This window comes from Lepidothrix coronata, unplaced genomic scaffold (assembly GCF_001604755.1).
Source record: "Lepidothrix coronata isolate B3197 unplaced genomic scaffold, Lepidothrix_coronata-1.0 Scaffold87, whole genome shotgun sequence".
In the NCBI taxonomy this organism is placed as follows: domain Eukaryota; kingdom Metazoa; phylum Chordata; class Aves; order Passeriformes; family Pipridae; genus Lepidothrix; species Lepidothrix coronata.
Genome location: NW_016690267.1, coordinates 85,496 through 104,659, shown reverse-complemented (window position 1 = coordinate 104,659; position 19,164 = coordinate 85,496). Strand labels below are relative to the sequence as shown.

Here is a 19,164-nt window from a genome sequence, read left to right as displayed (position 1 = left end):
AGAAAGAAAGAAAGAAAGAAAGAAAGAAAGAAAGAAAGAAAGAAAGAAAGAAAGAGAGAAAAAGAGAAAGAGAAAGAGAAAGACAGACAATAAAGCTGTCTAGCTGTCTCTTGCCAATGCAAACAGTGGCACCAGTCCAGCAAAGACCCATCGATGCACATGGATTTCTCCAAATTTTGCATCTGTGACTAGCCCAGGACTGGTCTCCAGCACTGATGGCTACAAGGGCTGACCCAAATCCCACACCTATTTCCCAGCAGAAGACATTGTTGGGCTCAAATGTGTTCAATCAGTCCAGCCCCTCCTGCCCTAATGTGCCTCCTTTGCTGGGTTATTTCATAAGCACAAAAATTTAGTCATACACTGTTTATTCATGCATGGAAATCCATCTCACAGTGGTCCAAAAGATCAGTTTCTAGCACCCAGCTAATGTGCTGTATGATGAAAACCTCATTAAAAGCTCTTGCCTTTCAAATTTGAAGCCTATTTTTACCTTTCAATCCTGAAACCCCAGTAGAGCGTTAGCACTGGTTTGATTCTTTGGGTGCATTTTGGCTGCTTTGTGTGGCTGCCCTTGTGTGTTCAGCCTGCACTTCAAAGAAATGATTCCTGCAGCAAAGGGAGGTTCTTTCTGCATTATTCACTGGGTTTGGATTATCTGTCCCTCCCTTTTTCTAGGTGTTTTCCCAACTTGCGGGTGTTTCAAACAAGAGCTGCATTTTGTCTTTTGTGCCAAAATCCAGGACTCCTCTTCAACCTCTTTCACTGTTGGTAAAATGGATATTAGAAGTGATTCAGGCATCTCCAACAGACTAATTTAATTCATAAGGATGCTGGTAGCCCTATCTTCTTCCCAATGGAATAAGAAGTTTTCCAGTGGCATCTGTAGGAGCTGCATGAGGCCGCTGGAGCTACAGCTAAAGGCTGCAGTGTGTGTGACAGAAGAGACCCCGCAAAATTGATTTGGAGCAAATTTCAGACCTGTGGAAGCCAGAGAATTAAACCATCAGGAAAGATGCCCCCTATCAGCAAACTCCTCATTTGCTTGAGGCAGAGTACTTGATTTCTAGAAAGCCAACTCAGGCCCTTGTATTTGGAAGCAAATCCATGTAAGGAACAGCTTTACTGAGCGTGTTTGGAGGGAGCTGTAGGTGGTCTGGAAGAATCTCAGCCCCTCTTGATTGTTAATGTATTAGTTAATAGCACTGTTGCTACCACCCTCACTTTCCCTCCTCAAAGGAGAGGAGGAAGAGTGTGGAGTGGACACAAGTCCCAGGGGCTGCAGCCTGGTGATTTTGTGGCAGTGGACAGACAGACAGCACTGGCACTTCCAGCCCAGGAGCACAAATCACTCCTGAGTTACAGGGAGGCTGTAAATTGCTCACCAAGGGCCTGATCCCGAACTCCCCGCAGAGATATCAGAGTCACGGGGAGTTTTCCGTGAGTAGGAAGTGGAGGAATGAGCTTCAAACATTCAGGCCCAGCTCCACATGGGTGGTCTGTTATGCCTGGATGGATTCCCACCGGCTCCAGCCGCGTTCCGAGGTAGTGGAAAGGCTCTTCCCAAACGCACCCCGATGCAGATCCAGCACTCTGAGCACTTACGAGGGACCCCAGTGAAAAGGCGAAGCCTCAGGCTCACCAAAATTATATTAATTCCACTTCAGAAAACATGGTTGGAGGGGAAAAGCTCCTGGACCACTTTGTAGAATCATTCAACAATCTTTGAGAGAAAAGGGGTTTCCATCTGCAGCTGCTCAGAGAGGAGCATCACAGTTTGTTCTGGTTTTTGGGTTGGCAGAGCAGCCGTCGGCTCTGAGGGGGATGTGGAGCAGCAGCACCCGAGCCAAGCAGATCAGAAACTAAATTCTAGAGCCATTTATCTCCATCATTCCCCGATACACTTTAAAATAAACCTCCGTTCCATTGTTCCCATGACCCCTCCATCCCGCTCCGCTCAGGAATGTTGGGATTCTCCACGTCCTCCCTCTTCTTGGGGGTAATTGTGGGATACACTAATTCTACAAACAATAAATTGTGCAAATAAATCATTTATTATCCTATTAAACGCAAACAAGAAGTGCACTGTCTGAAAGCCGGCAGGCTGAGAAACCCACGTAGGGGCTGGATATCGCTTCATCCACTAGCAGCCGATTTTAAATGGGAAAATAGTTAATTGGGGGGGGGTATTTTACAAAAAGTGGTGTGCGGAAAGCCCGCGGGATTCGTATAAGTTGTGCGGCCCGTTTATGCTGCAGCACAGCCTTTTTAATGTTTAATTCGAGAAAGAAATCGGGCCCTCAGAGACCCTCAACCCTCCCTATTTCGCTGCCGAGGCGTTTTGGCCCCTCCGCGCCGCTGTAGGAGGAAGGGGGCGTGGCCAGGGAGGAGACCCCGCCCCCTCGGCGCCCGCCATGGAGGGGCGCGCGGGTGAGCGGGGGCGCGCGGGGGTGGGCGGGACCGGGCGGCCTTGACGTCACCGCTGGAGGGCGGTGATGTCACTGCTGGGTGAGGGTGACGTCACTACTAAGGGGTGACGGAAGGCCCCCCCTTCACCTCCGCCTCCCTCCCCCCACAGGTGCCTCCTCCAAGTGGGACATCCGGGAGAAGGTTTGGGATCACCTGGAGAGCACCGGCCTGGCCGAGTTCCCGCGGCCCGTCCACCGCCGCATCCCCAACTTCAAGGTACCGCCCACCCCCCTCGTCTCCTGGTGCTCCGAGCCCCGTCCAGCCCGGCCTGGGACACTCCCAGGGATACAGAGGCAGCCTCAGTTCTGCGGGATACGTTCTGCCTCAGTTCTGCGGGATATGGTTTTCCTGTTTAAGATAAAATGGGTGCTGAAGTGGGTGGAGGAAGAGGCTTCATCGCGCCCTAAATCAGGGGATATCAGCTTAAATTACAGGAGGAGCGTGTGCTCTGCTAAACTGGAGCTCCTCAGTTAAGTAGCGAATCTTCTGAGTTTTCAGTGTAATCACTGTCAAGGGAGAGCCTTGTCCAGGAATTCTTCATTTTAAAAAAGTTTTTATGGCGTGCGTTTGAAGGAATCTATTTATATTCAGTCACTGAAAAGGAAAATTGATCTCTGCCTTTCTTTGATGAAAGAATAACTGTGATATTGATGTCTGTCTTTCTTTAGGTGTGAATGAGGGGGAATTTAGGCAAAGGGGCTGTACTTGGATCCCCTTTTTTTTTTGTGAGATAGCCAAGCACTCAGCTTGTGTGAGAGTTTCCCATAGAACCATCCCAAAATGAACAGTATGGTCCCCATATTTAAAATCTGGGGAAATCAGCCCCTCCAGAGGATGACAGGTTGCAAATTGGCATCTGTGCTGTGAGCTCCTCGGTGATGCACTGATATCCTCTGCAAACAGGGTGCCTCCCACGCTGCCACGAGGCTTCTGGCTTTGCAGGAGTTCAGAGCTGCCAGGACTGTAAAGATAAACCCCGATGCCCCCCAGAGGAACGCTCGCTTCCTCACGCTGGAAGTAAGTGAAGGTGTTCTCTTCTTCCTTCCTTTCCTGCCCCAGGGCTCTCTCCAGGCCTGCTCCTCTATCCAAGAGCTGGATGTGTTCAGCAGAGCGCGGGAGGTTAAGGTGGATCCCGACAAACCTTTGGAAGGGGTTCGGCTGGCAGCTCTGCAGGTAATGGCAGCTCTGCAGGTAGTGGCACCTCTGCACCCCTGAGGAGGGGAGTGCAGAGCTTGGCAGCATCCTACCATCAATACCTGCCGTTTCTCAGGCAGGTTGTTCATGTGAGAAAGAATATCTCTGCCCTCCTGGCAAATGGCCAAGGTGCAGGTAAGGTTTGGGGAAATTAATGTGTTTCTGCAGAGCAGTAGCTGTTTCACCATCGCTGTGTTCTTACTCCCCAAAACACAATTTGAGGAAGCCTTGCCTCAAATTATCACAAGGCGAATGTGTGACAAACTTATCTCAGACCTGTGCATGTTTAGGAGCTGATCTATGTCGCTTATTTGTGGACATGCACTTTGGATCAATAAGTATTCACATAATTTCAGGATGATTTGGTTTGAAAGAGACCTTCTAGCTCATCCAGTGCCACCCTCTGCCATGGGCAGGGACACCTTTCATGATTCCAGGCTGCTCCAAGCCCTGTCCAACCTGGCCTTGGACACTTCAGGGATGGGGCAGCCACAGCTTTTCTGGGCAACCTGTGGCAGGGCCTCCCCATCCTCACAGGGAAGAATTTGTTCCCAGTATCCCATCTAACTCTGCCCTCTGGCAGTGGGAAGCCATTCCTCATCATAAAGACATTATAAGATACACCTTAAAAAATATGTAAAGATACACCTTTAAAGGGGGAATATCTTTAAAGGGGTGTCCTTAAATATCTTTAAAGGTTAAAGGTATGTCTTACTTTTTATTTCTTAAATAAACCCTTGTCTGGAATTTTCCTGTAATGGAGGGGATGAATCTGCAAGCACTATACAATAAACAACACTAATTACTCTCTAGCAAATTAGATGATTGGCCACATAATTTTTACTGTGTGACAGTAAAATTATTTCTTTAGTGTAAAACAAGCCTTTTAATGTGGCAACTTCTATTCCACAGGCAAGGAAGACTTTGTTGGTTCCCACACCACGCCTGAGGACTGGGCTGTTCAATAGGATTGTTCCACCTCCAGGTGCAACTAAGGAAGTCCTGAGAATATGTGCCACGTCTCAGGTAGGAATGAAAGATGAGGGAGTCCTGAATTAACTCATGGATGACTGTGGTGTTATGACAGACCACTTGGAATTTGAAAAAAACAGATGCTACTTCAAATATAATTCTGCCACGATGTTATTTCTGGGTCTGTGTACAGACCCAGAAATTATTAACTGCCATTAATAATTTTTAAATAATGGGGAAATTTAATCTTCTTGTTATGTTTTGTTAGCAGAGTGGTATTGATTTTTTCTCAGTACTTTTTGGAACATTATGAGCAACTTTTATAGCTGAGATAGATCTTTCTAACAAATCATGCTCCTAAGAAATAATTTATTTCTAATAAATCATGCCTCTGTATTTTATAATATTGAGCTACTGAAACCTGTTTAGTGTTTACAGTTTTTGCATAATCTTGATAGAATATTAGGTGTTATTAAGTAGGAAAGATAAGTTCTTTTAGAATACTAGGTCTGAAGAAACATTAATTCTGGCATCTGCCTCAGTGGAGGCACAAAAACACGGTAAGGTTTCGGTCCTGCAGTGTGGTCTGTTGCTGCCCTCTCGTGTTACAATCTCAAACTGTACAGCTGAAGGCTTTTGGCAGAGAAACCTCTGTTATTTTATATCCCTCTTCAGCTGCTATGAAAAGCTAACCTGTACAAAAAGAACAGGCCAGTTTATAGATTTATTTCCTTCTTTATCTCCTGCTCAAGGCACTAAAATTCTACAGTAATCCCGTATACAACTGAGGTTGTAAATGGGTGGTAATTAGTAGTGACTTTCTTTGTTGCAAGTTCTATTGAGGTCATTAACTAATTAAGCTTTTCAGGGTTGAAGAGCACTTTTGAAAGAGACCTTTCTCTTGCCTGTTTCTGTGATCTGTGATTTTACCACCATGTGTCTGGTTTTTCCCCCACCCAGGCCCACTAATGAATAAATGCTGTTGGCAGTTTATATTTACAAAGCACTGTGCAAACAGTCCTTACCACACTGCTGTGAAGTGGATAATGAACATTAATACTGATGGTCAGCCACAAATTACTGAACTTTTTGGTTTTGTGCTCTGCACAGAAGATGTTTGTCTTTTTATTGTGAGGATTGACTTAGCACGAACTTACATTGATGTGAGGGGGATTTAACCTGTACACATGTACTGAGTGAATGAATCACTTTAAAAGTTATAAACCTGTGATATTTGAAAGCCCAAGTAAAGATAATTCTTGATTTCTGCAGCTCTGGACCCAATTTTGTTAGGATGTGTTTTTTAGAGAGAAGATTGAAGAGAGGTGGGTTGAGATGAGTGGGGAGAGAGGGAAAGAAAAAAAAAATCATTGTATCAGTTTGTGTGACTTAAGACTTCTTTATGCTGTAGCTGCCTGTGTCTAAATTAACTTTGTGATTTGTATGTGAGACTTAATTCAGGAATTTGTAGTACTCTGGTATGAGTTTACATAATTATGATTCTAAGTTAGTAGTGCTAAGGTAGGAAGTGTCTGTTGCCCTCATTTTTAGGAATAGATTTCCAATAAAGGGTTTCAAAATATGAGGTTTTGATCCTAAATAAGTAACCTTGCTTAAAAAAAGTGCCCACCTCCCTCAGCTTTCCTTGTAGTGTGCCAAAATTCTTGTTACTGTAGTAGGGAATCTATTCTAGGATTCCCTAGAGGATAACATTCCAGACATGTACAGCTTGGCTATACATGGAAGAGACACTTTGAAAGAGGGAGTTAGTTGGATTTATCAAAATCTCCTGGATTTCTGCCTCAGTGGCTGGAAGACTCTGCACTGAGTGAACCTAAAATGTTTTCCTTGCAGGGTGTAAAAGACTACAGTGTGCCCGTGGGGCTGGATGGGAGAGCACGAGTGGACTTGGTTGTTGTGGGATCCGTGGCTGTCTCCGAAAAAGGTAAGGAAAAGCCTTGTCAGCTTTTCAGGAGGAGGGTCCTAAGTCACAATTCCCAGTGTCAGTAGGATACACCACGTGTTCCTTTTGGCAGAGATGAATATATCCCTGGAACTGAGTTGTGGTCTTGAGTTCTGTCTGTTCTGTGTGACAAATCCCTGATCCCAATCCAACCAGGAAGGAGCAGTGCCTCCAGCACTTAGTGGGCAGGCAGTAGTGTGGTTTAGGGCATGTGGGCCTGTGCTTTGGCTTTCAAGAGAACTATTAAGGCAAGCAATTATTTTTGTTTTGAAAGAATCAAAGCAGGCTCCCTGTTCAGAGGATCTGCTTCACTCACACAGGGTGTGTGACAGCACACACATTAGACCTGCTGAGTCAGTACCTCTTTGGGGATCAGATTTTGCATTTTCTACTGTTTTGAAGACCTGCTGCTGGTGAAAATTTTTCCACTGACTTTACCCATTGCCTAAAAACATGTTTTTATGTGTGTGACCCAGACTCCTCTTACCCCATCTTAACCTATGTTGGGCATGAATAGAAGGTTCTGAGTACAATGGGTAAATAACCTTCTGTGTTAAGTGGACTAGGTTTGATTTATTCTGAATGGGGGTATCCTGGAATCCTTTAGGAGTTCATTGAAACTGATGTTTTATTTCATTTCAGTGCTGATTTCAAGGAAAGTTGCATTCTGTGAAAGATGCTGACCTGAACTTTTCCTGAGTTACAACTCTGTGCTTGGTTTATCTGTTGCAGACTGCTTAGTTTAATTACATGATTTTAACAGTTAACCAACTTTCCATTCTGCTGGTTTTTGGGTTTTTTTTTTCACTGTTTAGTTCTATGTATTTTAGGCTGGAGAATTGGAAAAGGGGAAGGTTATGCAGACATGGAATACGCAATGATGGTGTCAATGGGTGCAGTGCAGGAGGATACACCTGTAGTAACCATTGTGCATGATTGTCAGGTAAGTTAAAATATCCCCTCTCAAATAATGAACCAGAACTGTGTGATGCTGACTGGTCTGTCTGAAGAACAGACATGGAATGATGTTGGTTTGGCATCTTTATTTCCACTGTCTGATGTATTTTCATATGTTGCAAGACATCAGGAATGGTGCACAATTTTAGTGAATTTGTTTTTAACCACTTATCAAATCTCTTGTTCCTTGTAGGTGGTTGACATAGAAGAAGAGCTTCTTGATGATCATGATTTAACTGTGGATTATATCCTCACCCCAACAAGAATTATCAAGACTAATTGCAAGAGACCCAAACCTCAAGGAATAATATGGCATAAGGCAAGTTCCCTCTGCTAACAGTGGTACCAACATCCTGGTGGTAAACCCCACATTTTTGAATATAAACACATTTGTTGTGTTAGAAATACTTGGAAAAGGAACAGATCTGTTTTTCAGGTGAAACAAAACAGCAGCATCCATTTTCAGCGGGTTTTAAGTGGGAATGGTGAGGAGGAGAATGTATCACTGCAGCTGAGGTTGCTGTACCACATGGATTCCCCAAAAAAGTGCTGTTCCATCCCTGGAAGTGTTCAAGGCCAGTTTGGATGGCACTCTGAGCCACCTGGTCTAGTGGAAGGTGTCCCTGCCCGTGGCAGGGGGGTTGGAACTCGTGGGTAGAGTATGTGCTGCTCTGGTTATGAAAGCAAAACATGACCTGGTGGTGGTACGTTCCTGTTTATGTAGTGGATTAACTTTCCAAGGATAAATTTGTTTCTGGAGCTCATTTTCAGGTAGAGGAACAGTGACTTTATACTGTTTCAAACCTGGAATCTTTATTTATTGATCATTAATTGTATTATGGGTTTGCCCTTTCTCCGTCCCGCCCAGATTGTCAGAAACTTCCTCAGCTTCACAAATAGTTTCAGAAAAGCATTTAGTGAATTGTTTTACTGGAAGTTCATGCTGGGAAAACTTTTCCTTTGTTATTGGATTTTCATTTCTGAAAACATCCAGTTAGGGAGCAGACACAATCCTGCATGATTGAGTAACAGTAGGAATACTGAAATGAGAAATATTGTGCCTGTGTCTTGCAGAAACTGCCGAGGAATTACTAAGGGAATACTTGTAGGGAAGTCAAGAGTTGTTTGTTAAACAGTTGCCAAACAGCAAAAAGAGTTAAATTTCTTTAGGTAATGTATCTACAACAAACAATTCTAGCCAGCACTATTTTTATTCCCATGGTGGGAGAGCATTTTACCCTGCCTGTGGTTATGAATTTGAGGTTATAAATAAATAAATAACAGCTCTGTCTGTACTAGTGCATTTTTTCCATTGAATTATTTTTGAATTGTAATTTTTTTTAGGATATTATTGAATGTAATTGTGTTGAAGGCCTACCCCTTGTGCTCCATCCATCTTGCCAACATACTTCTGATCACAGTTTGTCTGTCTTAGTGTCAGACTTCTCAGTAAGTGGCCTTGCTGACGCTTTTTCCTTTTTTTTTTTCTGTCTGATTCCCCTTAGCTGGAACTGAATTTTCTCCAGGTTCACTGAGAATGGAGCACTATTGATGCTTTATGTGAATACTTGAATGTTGATTTAACACCTAAAGCTGGTTTTGGCTGTTCTTTGGAGTGTTCTGTTGCTTAGATAGGAATATTGGAGAATACCAGACAGTTTTGGGAGAAGAAAAAGGTGTAGTGTCTATATGAAGATGAAAGAAATGGCCATTATTCTTTCACAGGGAGATAAGTGACATTTATTTTGTTTGTGCTTGTGGTGGTAACTCTGTGTTCATCTCTTGCAGGGAGTGTTATGGAGGTGGGAGGTCTGGTTAACCAGCAGGGTGTTAAAAAGGCAGGATTTGATATGGGTTATTTAAATGTTTGTCCTTTGGCTTGTCCTGTCTACTTCTACGTCCTTTTCTCTCCATCCTTTTCTCCTTCAAATCCCAGCTTTGCTGGTGCATTCCTGTTCCTCAGAGCAAAACTAAATGAACCAAGAGGTAGTGAGTAAATAAAGAACCCACTTCTAAATAGGGTGCTTTGTCAACAGAAAGTAGCTTAACTTTATTGTTGAGATGTGTGATGTGTAAAATACACTGTAAAAAGGTTTATCCTTGGGGAACATGGCTGGATCAGGCCAAGACAATGATTAAGAGCTTAAATTACAGGTGTTTGCAAACATGGGATTAGAGCTAAGTGTTGTTGTGAAGGATGTGCTGCCCTGAAGCCAGCAGGATAAAGAGCCAGTAACACATACACAGTGTTTTCAGCTCCAGAGGGGTGAGGAGGTGCCTACCCAGCAAACAAAGCCATGTCTCCAGGCTGCATTTCTGTGCTTAAGGAAGTGCTGGAGTGTTTATGGTTTTTTATGTGCTATTTAAAGACTTTCTGTAAAGTATAAGACCCACAATATCATTAATAGCAAGTAATCATTATCAATATCAGTGCTAAACACTCTGGAAACACTTGTAAATCCAAGTACTAGGAGGTTTCTATGGGTAAGTTTTCTGCCTCTGAGTTTTGAGAAATCAATATGAGTTATTGGAGGGCAGCAAGAGCTGCTGAGAGCTGAGCACGCTGGAAAACTTTATTTGGATCCAGTGGAGAATTATTTGGCTTCGTCTGTCTTGAAAATCTAACCCATTGTTTCTGGGAACTCTAAATTCATGAAATGACTTACTTTCTCATTTAATATTTTCTATGGGTAGCTGTGATCTTTATCTGGGACACTGTGTATTATATTTTGTCACAATTACCAAGTTATTTGTGCTGTGCTTATTTTAAATTGCAACTATACAGACCAATTAAAATATTTGGGGTCATGAAGAGGGAAATGAGAGTACTTGGTGGAAAAATCACTATATTCTAGCAAGCATTTCCTTCTGGTTTTTAAATCATTCTTTTGCTGAGAATTTTATAGTAGTAGGAAAAGATTTTTTCCTGAAGTGAAATGAACTGGGGGGAATCCCTGGGTCCAGTGCTGTGGCAGAGATGGAAACTATCTGACAACAAACAGCTTCTGAGTTGGATCTGTGATAGAACATTTGGAAAGTAACGCTCAAAAAGTTCACACATCCAAGCTGGCAAACCTTTAGCAGGGACATAGTGTTGCCATCAGAGGAAAATTGCTGTTAGTTTAGCCAGGGTTTTGTTTTGCTGTGTGTTTTGGAGGGATAGTGTGAGCAGGGCACACTTCCACACGTGGTTAAACATCTCAACACCTTTGCAGATCTGACCCTTGCTGCAGAGTCTATGGAATCCAGTTTTCTCTGATGGATTCCAAATGTGGGTTGCATAAGTCTCTCCTGAGGGACATTAACAGACTTCACGGGCTGCCAGCTCCCAGAAATATGCCCTGGGATTGTGTGCACATATTTGGACATTTCGTGCAAATGAATGATAAAATGTTCAACTGTGCTGGCCTGTCCTGGCTGTCCTGGCATTGTCTGTGCTTTAAATCCCTGTGAGCTCAGTGCTCCTTGAAACAAGCAGCTGGTTAAGGACACAGCGTGAGAAGTGGGGGCTGTTCTTGAGGTCTTTATGAACATTCTTGGGTCAGAGACCCCTGAGGGTGGGCGAAAATGAATCTTTCAAACACCTTCTGCTTACCAGCCTGGAAGGGCAGGTGGATCTGCTGTAGAGACTTTTTAGTCTTGTTCACAGCCTTCCAGGGCAGCAGCATCAGTCTCCATCTTAGAATAATGGAATGGTTTGGGTTGGAAGGGACCTTCAAGCTCATCTCATTCCCACCCCCTGCCATGGGCAGGGACACCTTCCACTAGCCCAGGTTGCTCCAAGCCCTGTCCAACCTGGCCTTGGACGCTTCAGGGATGAGGCAACCACAGCTTCTCTGGGCAACCTGTGCCAGGGCCTCACCACCCCCACAAGGAACAATTTCTTTAGTATATCTAAACTAAATTTCCCTTCTTTCAGTGTGAAGCTCCTTGTCCTGTCACCAGAGTTCCTGATGAAGAGTCCCTCTCCAGCTTCCCTGTAGCCCCTTCAGATACTGGAGAGGACCATGAGGTCTCCACACAACCTTCTCTTCTCCAGGCTGAACAGCCCCAACTTTCTCAGCCTGTGTTCATGCAGGAGGCACTGCAGTCCCCTTGTCAACTTTGTGGCCTCCTCTGGACTTGCTCCAACAGTTCTATGTCCTTCTTATGTTGGGGACCCCAGAACTGTGCACAGGATTCCAGGGTGGGTCTCAAGAGAGCCACATGTTCCTGTAGCAGTGGTATGTGCACGTGGGGAGCTGTGAGGAGCAGAATTAAATACCAGGCCCAGCACAGTCTCCGGTCCAGAGTTGTCCTTCCCTCATCTGCAGTGCACCAGGACTGCACCTCTGCTCCTGCCAGGGAAATTAAAGTGGTGTTTGGCTTGGCCTGTGCTGTATCAGGGGTCAGCATTACTCACTCTGACAGAGGACAAACACATCCTTCATTTTCCCCAGCAAAATATTGAAAGTGGCTCCATTCACTGTTCTGGGAGAGCAGAGGGTGAAGGGAGCCCTGATGCTCCAGGAGGGATGTTGCAGCAGTTCAGCTGCCACTCTGTTGTTTTGGGATCAGACCAGGTGTCATAAGAGTGGAGGCTCTGGGTTAAGTGCTGGGAGATTTGTGTTGGCACTCAGCATCCAAGACTCTTTTCCTCGGGATTCTGTCACAAAGGGGCCACATTTTCCTCCTCAGCTCCTTTCCCATAGCCCAGTAATCATGTGCCAGAAGAATTCATGCACCCTGCTGTCCTCTTTCTCCAAGGCTCTCCCAGCTATGGCAGGGAATAGGCAGTGGTGTTAAATGATTAATTGCCTTTGGTGGAGTTATTTTTAACCAGAATCACTTCAGTTAGTGAGTTTACAGCCCACAGGCACTTCTGTTGGCCAACCCCAGAGGGCTGAAGTGTGGAACTGGCCTGGGAATTGGTGGTCAAGGGATAATAGGAAACTTCTTCAGCTGGTTTTGCTGCCAAAGCCAATCATCGAGCTAGATCCCAACACTCAATACAAAGTTTACAAACATCAATAAATGGTTTGGCCTTGACTTTATAGGGATGAGAGGAGCAAGGGAAGAAGTTTTAACTGCAGGGATTGCCCAGGTCCGTATAGCGGGATCAGCCAGACTTGAGGTGGAACCCTTATCCCTTCCATCCTGGCTTAGCCTAAAGCAGTAAGCAAGGATAGGGATAGACAAGGATAGAGAGGACTGACCAGCAGGCACAGGACCAAGAAACGTGCAGCTTGTTTGAAAGAGAGGAGGAATATCTTTGGCCTCTCTCCACATGGAAATAAATCATTGCAATCCTCCACAGCTCACAGGACAAAAGGAACTTTTTGCATGATCATAATTAGCAACACATTGTACTACCACAGAGTTCTTTTGTTTGCTCTTTTGCAACAGAGCAGAGCAAGCTTTTTCCTCTCCTCTGCCACCCACTGCCCCCTTTGCCCTTTTGGTTCTCACCCCCCTCACCCCAAAAAAAGCAGTGAATTTCTTCGCTGAATTGAAACTGAATTCCCAAACTGGCATAAGAGTAGGGGAAAATGGGGAAGGATTTAGAAGGTTTGACCCAGCTGAAATATTCTCCTAGACCCCAGGGACAACAGCCCGTAAGGTAAATCCTCTGTGTCTCTTGTGGCAGGAAGATGTCAATTGACAATATCAAAACTTGTCTAATGTAGTTTTTTTACTGAATGTTTCCTAATACAAAAAAATCCAAGTGCCAAATCAGCTGCCTTTGTTGCTTTGGCACTGTAAAGGCTACTTAGTGTTATGTTTGCACAGGGCTGAACTGAAGGGAATGAAAGAAATCACTTCATGATTGTGTTTGATCAGAACTTCAGCTTTTAAAGAGAACAGTTCACAGCCCTTACAAAAATCACAGAATCACTGAGGTTGGAAAAGACCTCTGAGATCACTGAGTCCAACCTGTGCCTGATCCCCACCTTGTCACTCAGCCCAGAGCACTGAGTGCCACATCCAGTCATTCCTTGGACACCTCCAGGGATGGGGGCTACACCACCTCACTGGGCAGCCACTTCCAGTGTCTAATCACCCTTTTTGTGAAGAAATTCCTCCTAAAACATTTCTGCTGTTGTAACTGCATCTTCCTGAGTTTGCTAGGAGCCTGAACAGTAGCTCCAAGAGCTCCAGTCTGATACCAAAAACTTCTTGTCCCTTTAGTGAGAGGAGATGCCATGTTGAAGTCTCTTAGAGAGTGTGCTGGCCCCTGGATTATCTAAATCCACTCCTTGAAAGACTGGGAATTCCAGAGATCATCCCCTCAGTGCCCATCTCTGATTGCCTTAATCTACAAAGTGCTGAGGGTTTGCCCATTGACCTTTCTAACCAAACACTCAGTCCCTGCCTTGGCAACTGAGTTTAATTTCAGGATGAAAGGAACTCGGTACACTCTGTGAGAGGTCGTGCTTTGGGCCCAGGAGTTGCATGAGAATAGAAAAATGTTTTTCCTGTTTGGTTTAATTAGCATAGAGCTTACATTTCACATAGAGATTTGACAGAGGACAGCAAGTGTTCCTAATTGGTGGCCAGTAAAAGCAAAGTAAGATGGCTTCAGCCCTTGGTTTGATGTTGTGTCACTGGGGAAGGGGAGTTTGCTTTCAAACACAGCAGTCAGAGAAAAACATGTCAGTCCAAGAATCCACAGAGCAATAACTCTGCAAACTCTGAGAAAGGCAGGTACCTTTCAGAGTGTGGAGGCTCCCCGAGCCCCAGAGGAAGCCCTTGCCTCCACTGCCTGCCAGGTCAGGCCAGATTTGTTGTTTCAGTCACAAAACTTGCTTGATCCCAAACACCTTGACCCCAGGTCTGCAGTGTGACAGAAGGGAGGTGGCTCTGCCCACACTGGTTAGTCCTAATCTGCTGTTTGATATTATATCAACAGAACTAGGACAGGCTTTTTGTAAGTTATGCTTTTATTTAGTTTCAGCCTGAAATGAAACCTGCTTGTTTGCTCCTCAGAAGAGGAGCCCTGGGAACATTAAGGATACTTCTGTTGACTGAGTTTCCTGTTACCTAATCCTGATGTTGCCCCCACCCTGTCTTGGGTTTTCCTCGAGTCACTTCAGGACTGGGCTGCTCTCCCCAGAGAGCTGTGCATTTTAGACTTGATGTTGTGCAGATCCAAACTTACTGTGACTGTAACTGTAGAACCAGGAATTCAGGGGCTCTGGGATGAGTGTGATCTGAGCTGGGAGATCTGCACTAGCCAGGATATGCTGGTTCTGGTCCAGTCCAGCCTGCTGAGAGGTGGCTCATCAGCTTGAGTGCAGTATCCTGCTTGCTCACACATTGCAGGCTACTAGCTTGGGTCTCTGCTAGCTCAGGCATCACCTCCCCAGGCTCTGTTTTGCTCCCTGAATTTCAGAATTGGATCTTGTGTTGATGGATGTTCTACTTGTCCAGCTGCCAAGTAGGAATTATTCCTCCTTCCAGCTGCACTCTGCAAGCCAAGAGCTCGACCACATTAGCTGGGGAACCACTGCATTTCCTGCCAGTCTCTGAGAACAGCCTGGGGCATCTCATGCCTCAGATGGATGGGGTTTAGCTGTTGAGGGGAAGAGCCCTTCCAGAAAAGCTGCCTGTGAGCTGGGGCTGGCTGGCTGGAGGGGCTGGAGGGTTCACAGTTGGAAGTGCAGTGTCCGGGCGCTTCCGTTCCATGCTCCAGCCCAGCGGGGTGATGTGGGATCTGCTGAGGAGCTGCGGGGGGTGTGTGGGGTCGGATGACAAGGGGGAGGCTGTGGGGATTTGCCACATCCAGAGAACGTGCCTCCAGCTGGGCCCACATCCATGGGAGCCCCTCTCCAAGGCACGCTCCCGCTGCAGGCTTCCACCATTGTGTGACCCAGCCCACGGGATATCCTGTTTGGGGGGAAAGAGCACAAGGAGGTCTGTGGAATGGAAGTGTCTGATGGACTGTGAGCCTGGAGGATCCTGCCAGAGCAGGAGCACAGGCCCTCAGTCAAAGCAAATACAGAGGGATAACAAGGAGAATGCAAATCTGAAAGCTCTGATAAATAAATGTCAAATTGGAATAGTTCTCAGTTTGGGTCTGATTTGCCTGCTGGATGTACATTGTGCTGCTTGCTTAAAGAGAAACTAATGTTTATTTTTGTCCTGCAGTGTGCATTTAGGAGCAACTCCACAATCAGGCCAACAATTAGGAGCATTTGGAATGCTCTGGCACTCTGCATTGTAGCTGTATAATAAGGTTCCTCTCTTTTTATGGCACAGATGGGTCCTGATGGTCATCATCTTTTTCTGGAAGGCGAGAAATCCTATAATTATGTGTCTTCCTCCTTTTTAGGTCAGCTATGACATGCTGGGAAAAATCCCCATCCTAAAGACTCTTCGATCCAGGGAGAAGCAGATGGGCAAGGATGTTACTCTCCGAGATGAACATCCACACTTGGCAAACACCACCAGAGCAGCAGCACTGAACAAGGAGATGGCTGAAAATACACAACCACAGGCTGCTACAGGCTCAGCTCAAATGGGACAACACCATGTTGAAAGTGATCCTTTAAGTCCCAGATTAGAGGGATCTGGCACCATTACTACTGTGTATGTGGGGAACATACCTCCCAGCCTGAGAGTGAGCGAGCTGAAGTGTGCTCTGAGGGAATTCCATGTGACTCCTTTCAGATTGAATTGGCAGGGAGCACAGCACAGGGCTTTTCTTGATTACAAGGATCAAGTAACTGCAGAGAGAGCTGTAACCTCCTTGAAAGGCCTGAGCCTCGGGGGGAACACTCTGCGAGTGGAGCTGGCCAAGAGTCAGAGGAACAAAGGACAAGGAGAAATCAATAGTCAGAAATGAGAATTAATAGAGGAGGGGGGAAAAAAAAGGCATGCTTTCATTGTTTTGTGAGAAGCCAACCTAAGTTTTCAAGGTTGGCCTCTGGCCTCTGCAGGCCAGACAACACAGTGCAAAGCCAGCTTTGTGAACAAATGAGGCCTCACTCCTGCGTTTGTACATGCAAAGGGGGTTTGTCCAGGCAGGTGACACAGGAGCCACTTCTCCAAATGGCTCCTCACAAAGTATCCACATTTTCTGTCTTTATTTTTCATGGGCTGATTTGCTCTGTGGTGTGTGCATTTGTTAGGCCTGGATGACAAACCTGCCCTGTGGTAGCTCTGTACAAAGCCACATGCAGCAAGGTGGTTACATTCATCTACAGTCATCTAAAGATTGGACCTGGAAATTTATACTTTAAAAGCCAGCGGCAGGAAATCTGTCCTGAGGGTTACAATTCTATATATTAAAAAATGGGGTTTGCCTTGTGGGAGTTTTAAGTTTATTTTTTATAAAAATTGCCAGGGGGAGAGAGATTGTCCTTTTTATGCTTTTGAAGAATGGCTGTGGAAACACTGGCTTAGCCATGGAGTTCTGGTAGGAGCTGTTGAACATCAGGTAGGAGAGGTTGTAGCTCTTTCCTCAGCTTTTTGTTAACTCAGCCCTTGGTAAACCTTCTATTTCTTATTTCAGTGTGACAGAGCAAAGCAAAGACCAGTTTTCTCTGCTTTTCCTCAAAACTCTTTTTGATGGATCAGATAATTATAAAAAAAGCTGCTTTTCCTGATTCTCTCTCTTATAATGTGATGTGATTCCCTTGCCTCTGTGAGATTACATTAATATTAATTACTGTAGTGAGAATGAAAAGCAGACAGATCGTGGTCAAAAGTTGTTGGTGCCTAGTCTGGTGTGGAATTGTTTGGAAAATTGCTGGAGATAAAGCAAAGCCTGTTTCTCTGTGCCTTGGTCACCACCAACGTGGTCTTCCTGCCCCCACAACATCAGTGACAAGGGTTACTGGCAACTCCTCCTGGTCCAAGTGCTCCCAGGCACTATCCTGGACAGTAAAATTTGCAAACACATGGACATTGCCTTCCAGTGTAAGAGAAAATGATGATTTATTTGGTGTGGTTTTTATTACGATTTTTTTTTCCTTTGGTTTCCTATTCCTGAAAAACAAGTTGAATTTTGGCCGAACCATCCTCTCTAAACAGAAGCACTTTTGCCAGTGATGCTGGGCACATAGTCAAAGTAAGCATCCAAATGGATATTTTTTTTAAAGTATGAGTTGGAAACATTTTTTTTTTTTTAGCCAGAGAGCACTGTTAAGTGTATTTTAAGCACATTATTATGCCTCAAGGGTCAGACATTTCATACAGAATCAAATAAAAAGTTCTCATCGTTATCATGTGCCTCTGTAGGGAGGGGCTCAAGGAAAGCATTGGAGCTGCAGTACTGCCTCCAGCTCTGGGGTTCCAGCACAGTAAGGACATGGAGCTGTTGGAGCAAGTCCAGAGGAGGCACCAAGATGATCAGAGAGATGGAGCATCTCTGCTGTGAGGAAAGGCTGAGAGAATTGGGATAGTTCAGCCTGGAAAAGGTGACCTGATTATGGCCTTCCAAATGGAAGATAACTCCTGCTCCAGAGGGACGGGGACTATTTACAAGGGCCTAGAGTGACAGGACAAGGGGGAATGGCTTCAAACTAGCAGAGAGGAGGTTCAGATTAGATATTAGGGAGAAATTGTTCCCTGTGAGGGTGGTGAGGCCCTGGCACAGGTTGTCCAGAGAAGCTGTGGCTACCCCATCCCTGGAAGTGTCAAAGGCCAGGTTGGACGGGGCTTGGAGCAACCTGGGATAGTGGGAGGTGTCTCTGCCCATGGCAGGGGGTTGGAAGTGGATGATCTTTAAGGTCCCTTCCAACCCAAACCATTCTATGAGCCTTTTTTAAGGACAACAAAAGAAAGGTTTCCGGAAAAAAATAAGTTGTTCAATGCTCTGAAATGCTCTTTCTCCAGCTCAAAATGATTTCCAGTGTCACAGTCTGAATTGAAACATCAGCACTGCAGAGCCCTCTGTGTCTCATTTCAGTGCCTGTGCACGTCAAGGGGGAGAGTCAGGGGTTGTGTTACTGCTAAAACACACCCACCCCATCATGAGCTTCAAAAACAGAGGAAGGAAAAGCAAAAAAACTAATTATGCATCACTACCTGCCCCTTCCAAATGATGGCAAATTAAGTAATGTGATCATTGGATGTGCCTTTTCACTCTGTGAGGCTTCTTGCTTTGGTGAAGATGTCCAGGTGACCTTAGCAGTTAAAAGCCAGTTACTCTGCCAATGAAAACTTCCAGCATCTCAAACTTCCCCTGTTGTGTTACAGATGGAACCAGCCTGTTCTGGTCAAATTTGTGGGAATTACATCCTCTCCCTTATTTCTCTTCTTAACATCTGTAGGTTCAGAGCAAATATGTTTATGTGCTTTGTAAATGTGTTAGGTTTGCTTGCTTTCCTTGTCAGCATTGGGTGCAGTCAGGGGCAGGTTTTGGACAAACATGTCTGGATGTTTTTCTGTTTGCAGTTGTGGTTCTGGCTGAGCCCCACAGGTGATCAGTGCTGGATCTGTATCCAGAGGAACAGATCTGGTTCTTTTCCAGCCTGTCACTTTTTTCTGTCCTGTATTTTGAGGCCATATCTCAAAGGACTTACCTAATACCCTGTTACTTTCCCAGTTAGCAGTTGAACCCCAAACCACACTATGGAGGAGATATTAACTAGACAGGTATGCAACAGGTTAGACATCAGGAAGAA

At 45.1% G+C, this 19,164-nt stretch overlaps 1 protein-coding gene across 2 annotated transcripts; it reads left to right on the top strand.

The window, feature by feature from the left end:
• Positions 1-2,379: 2,379 nt before the first annotated feature.
• On the top strand, positions 2,380-18,086 carry MTHFSD (methenyltetrahydrofolate synthetase domain containing). 2 transcript variants are annotated; one of them, XM_017821026.1, is made up of 8 exons: positions 2,380-2,430; positions 2,579-2,685; positions 3,529-3,642; positions 4,576-4,689; positions 6,490-6,580; positions 7,429-7,541; positions 7,749-7,874; positions 15,867-18,086. In XM_017821026.1, exons 1-8 carry the CDS (start codon positions 2,415-2,417, stop codon positions 16,377-16,379), a joined length of 1,194 nt encoding a protein of 397 aa, XP_017676515.1. In that variant the 5' UTR covers positions 2,380-2,414; the 3' UTR covers positions 16,380-18,086. The 2 variants fall into 2 exon arrangements, with proteins under 2 accessions (XP_017676515.1, XP_017676516.1); XM_017821027.1 differs by lacking the exon at positions 3,529-3,642 and adding an exon at positions 3,373-3,486 and having other exon boundaries at positions 15,867-16,452.
• Positions 18,087-19,164: the final 1,078 nt, after the last annotated feature.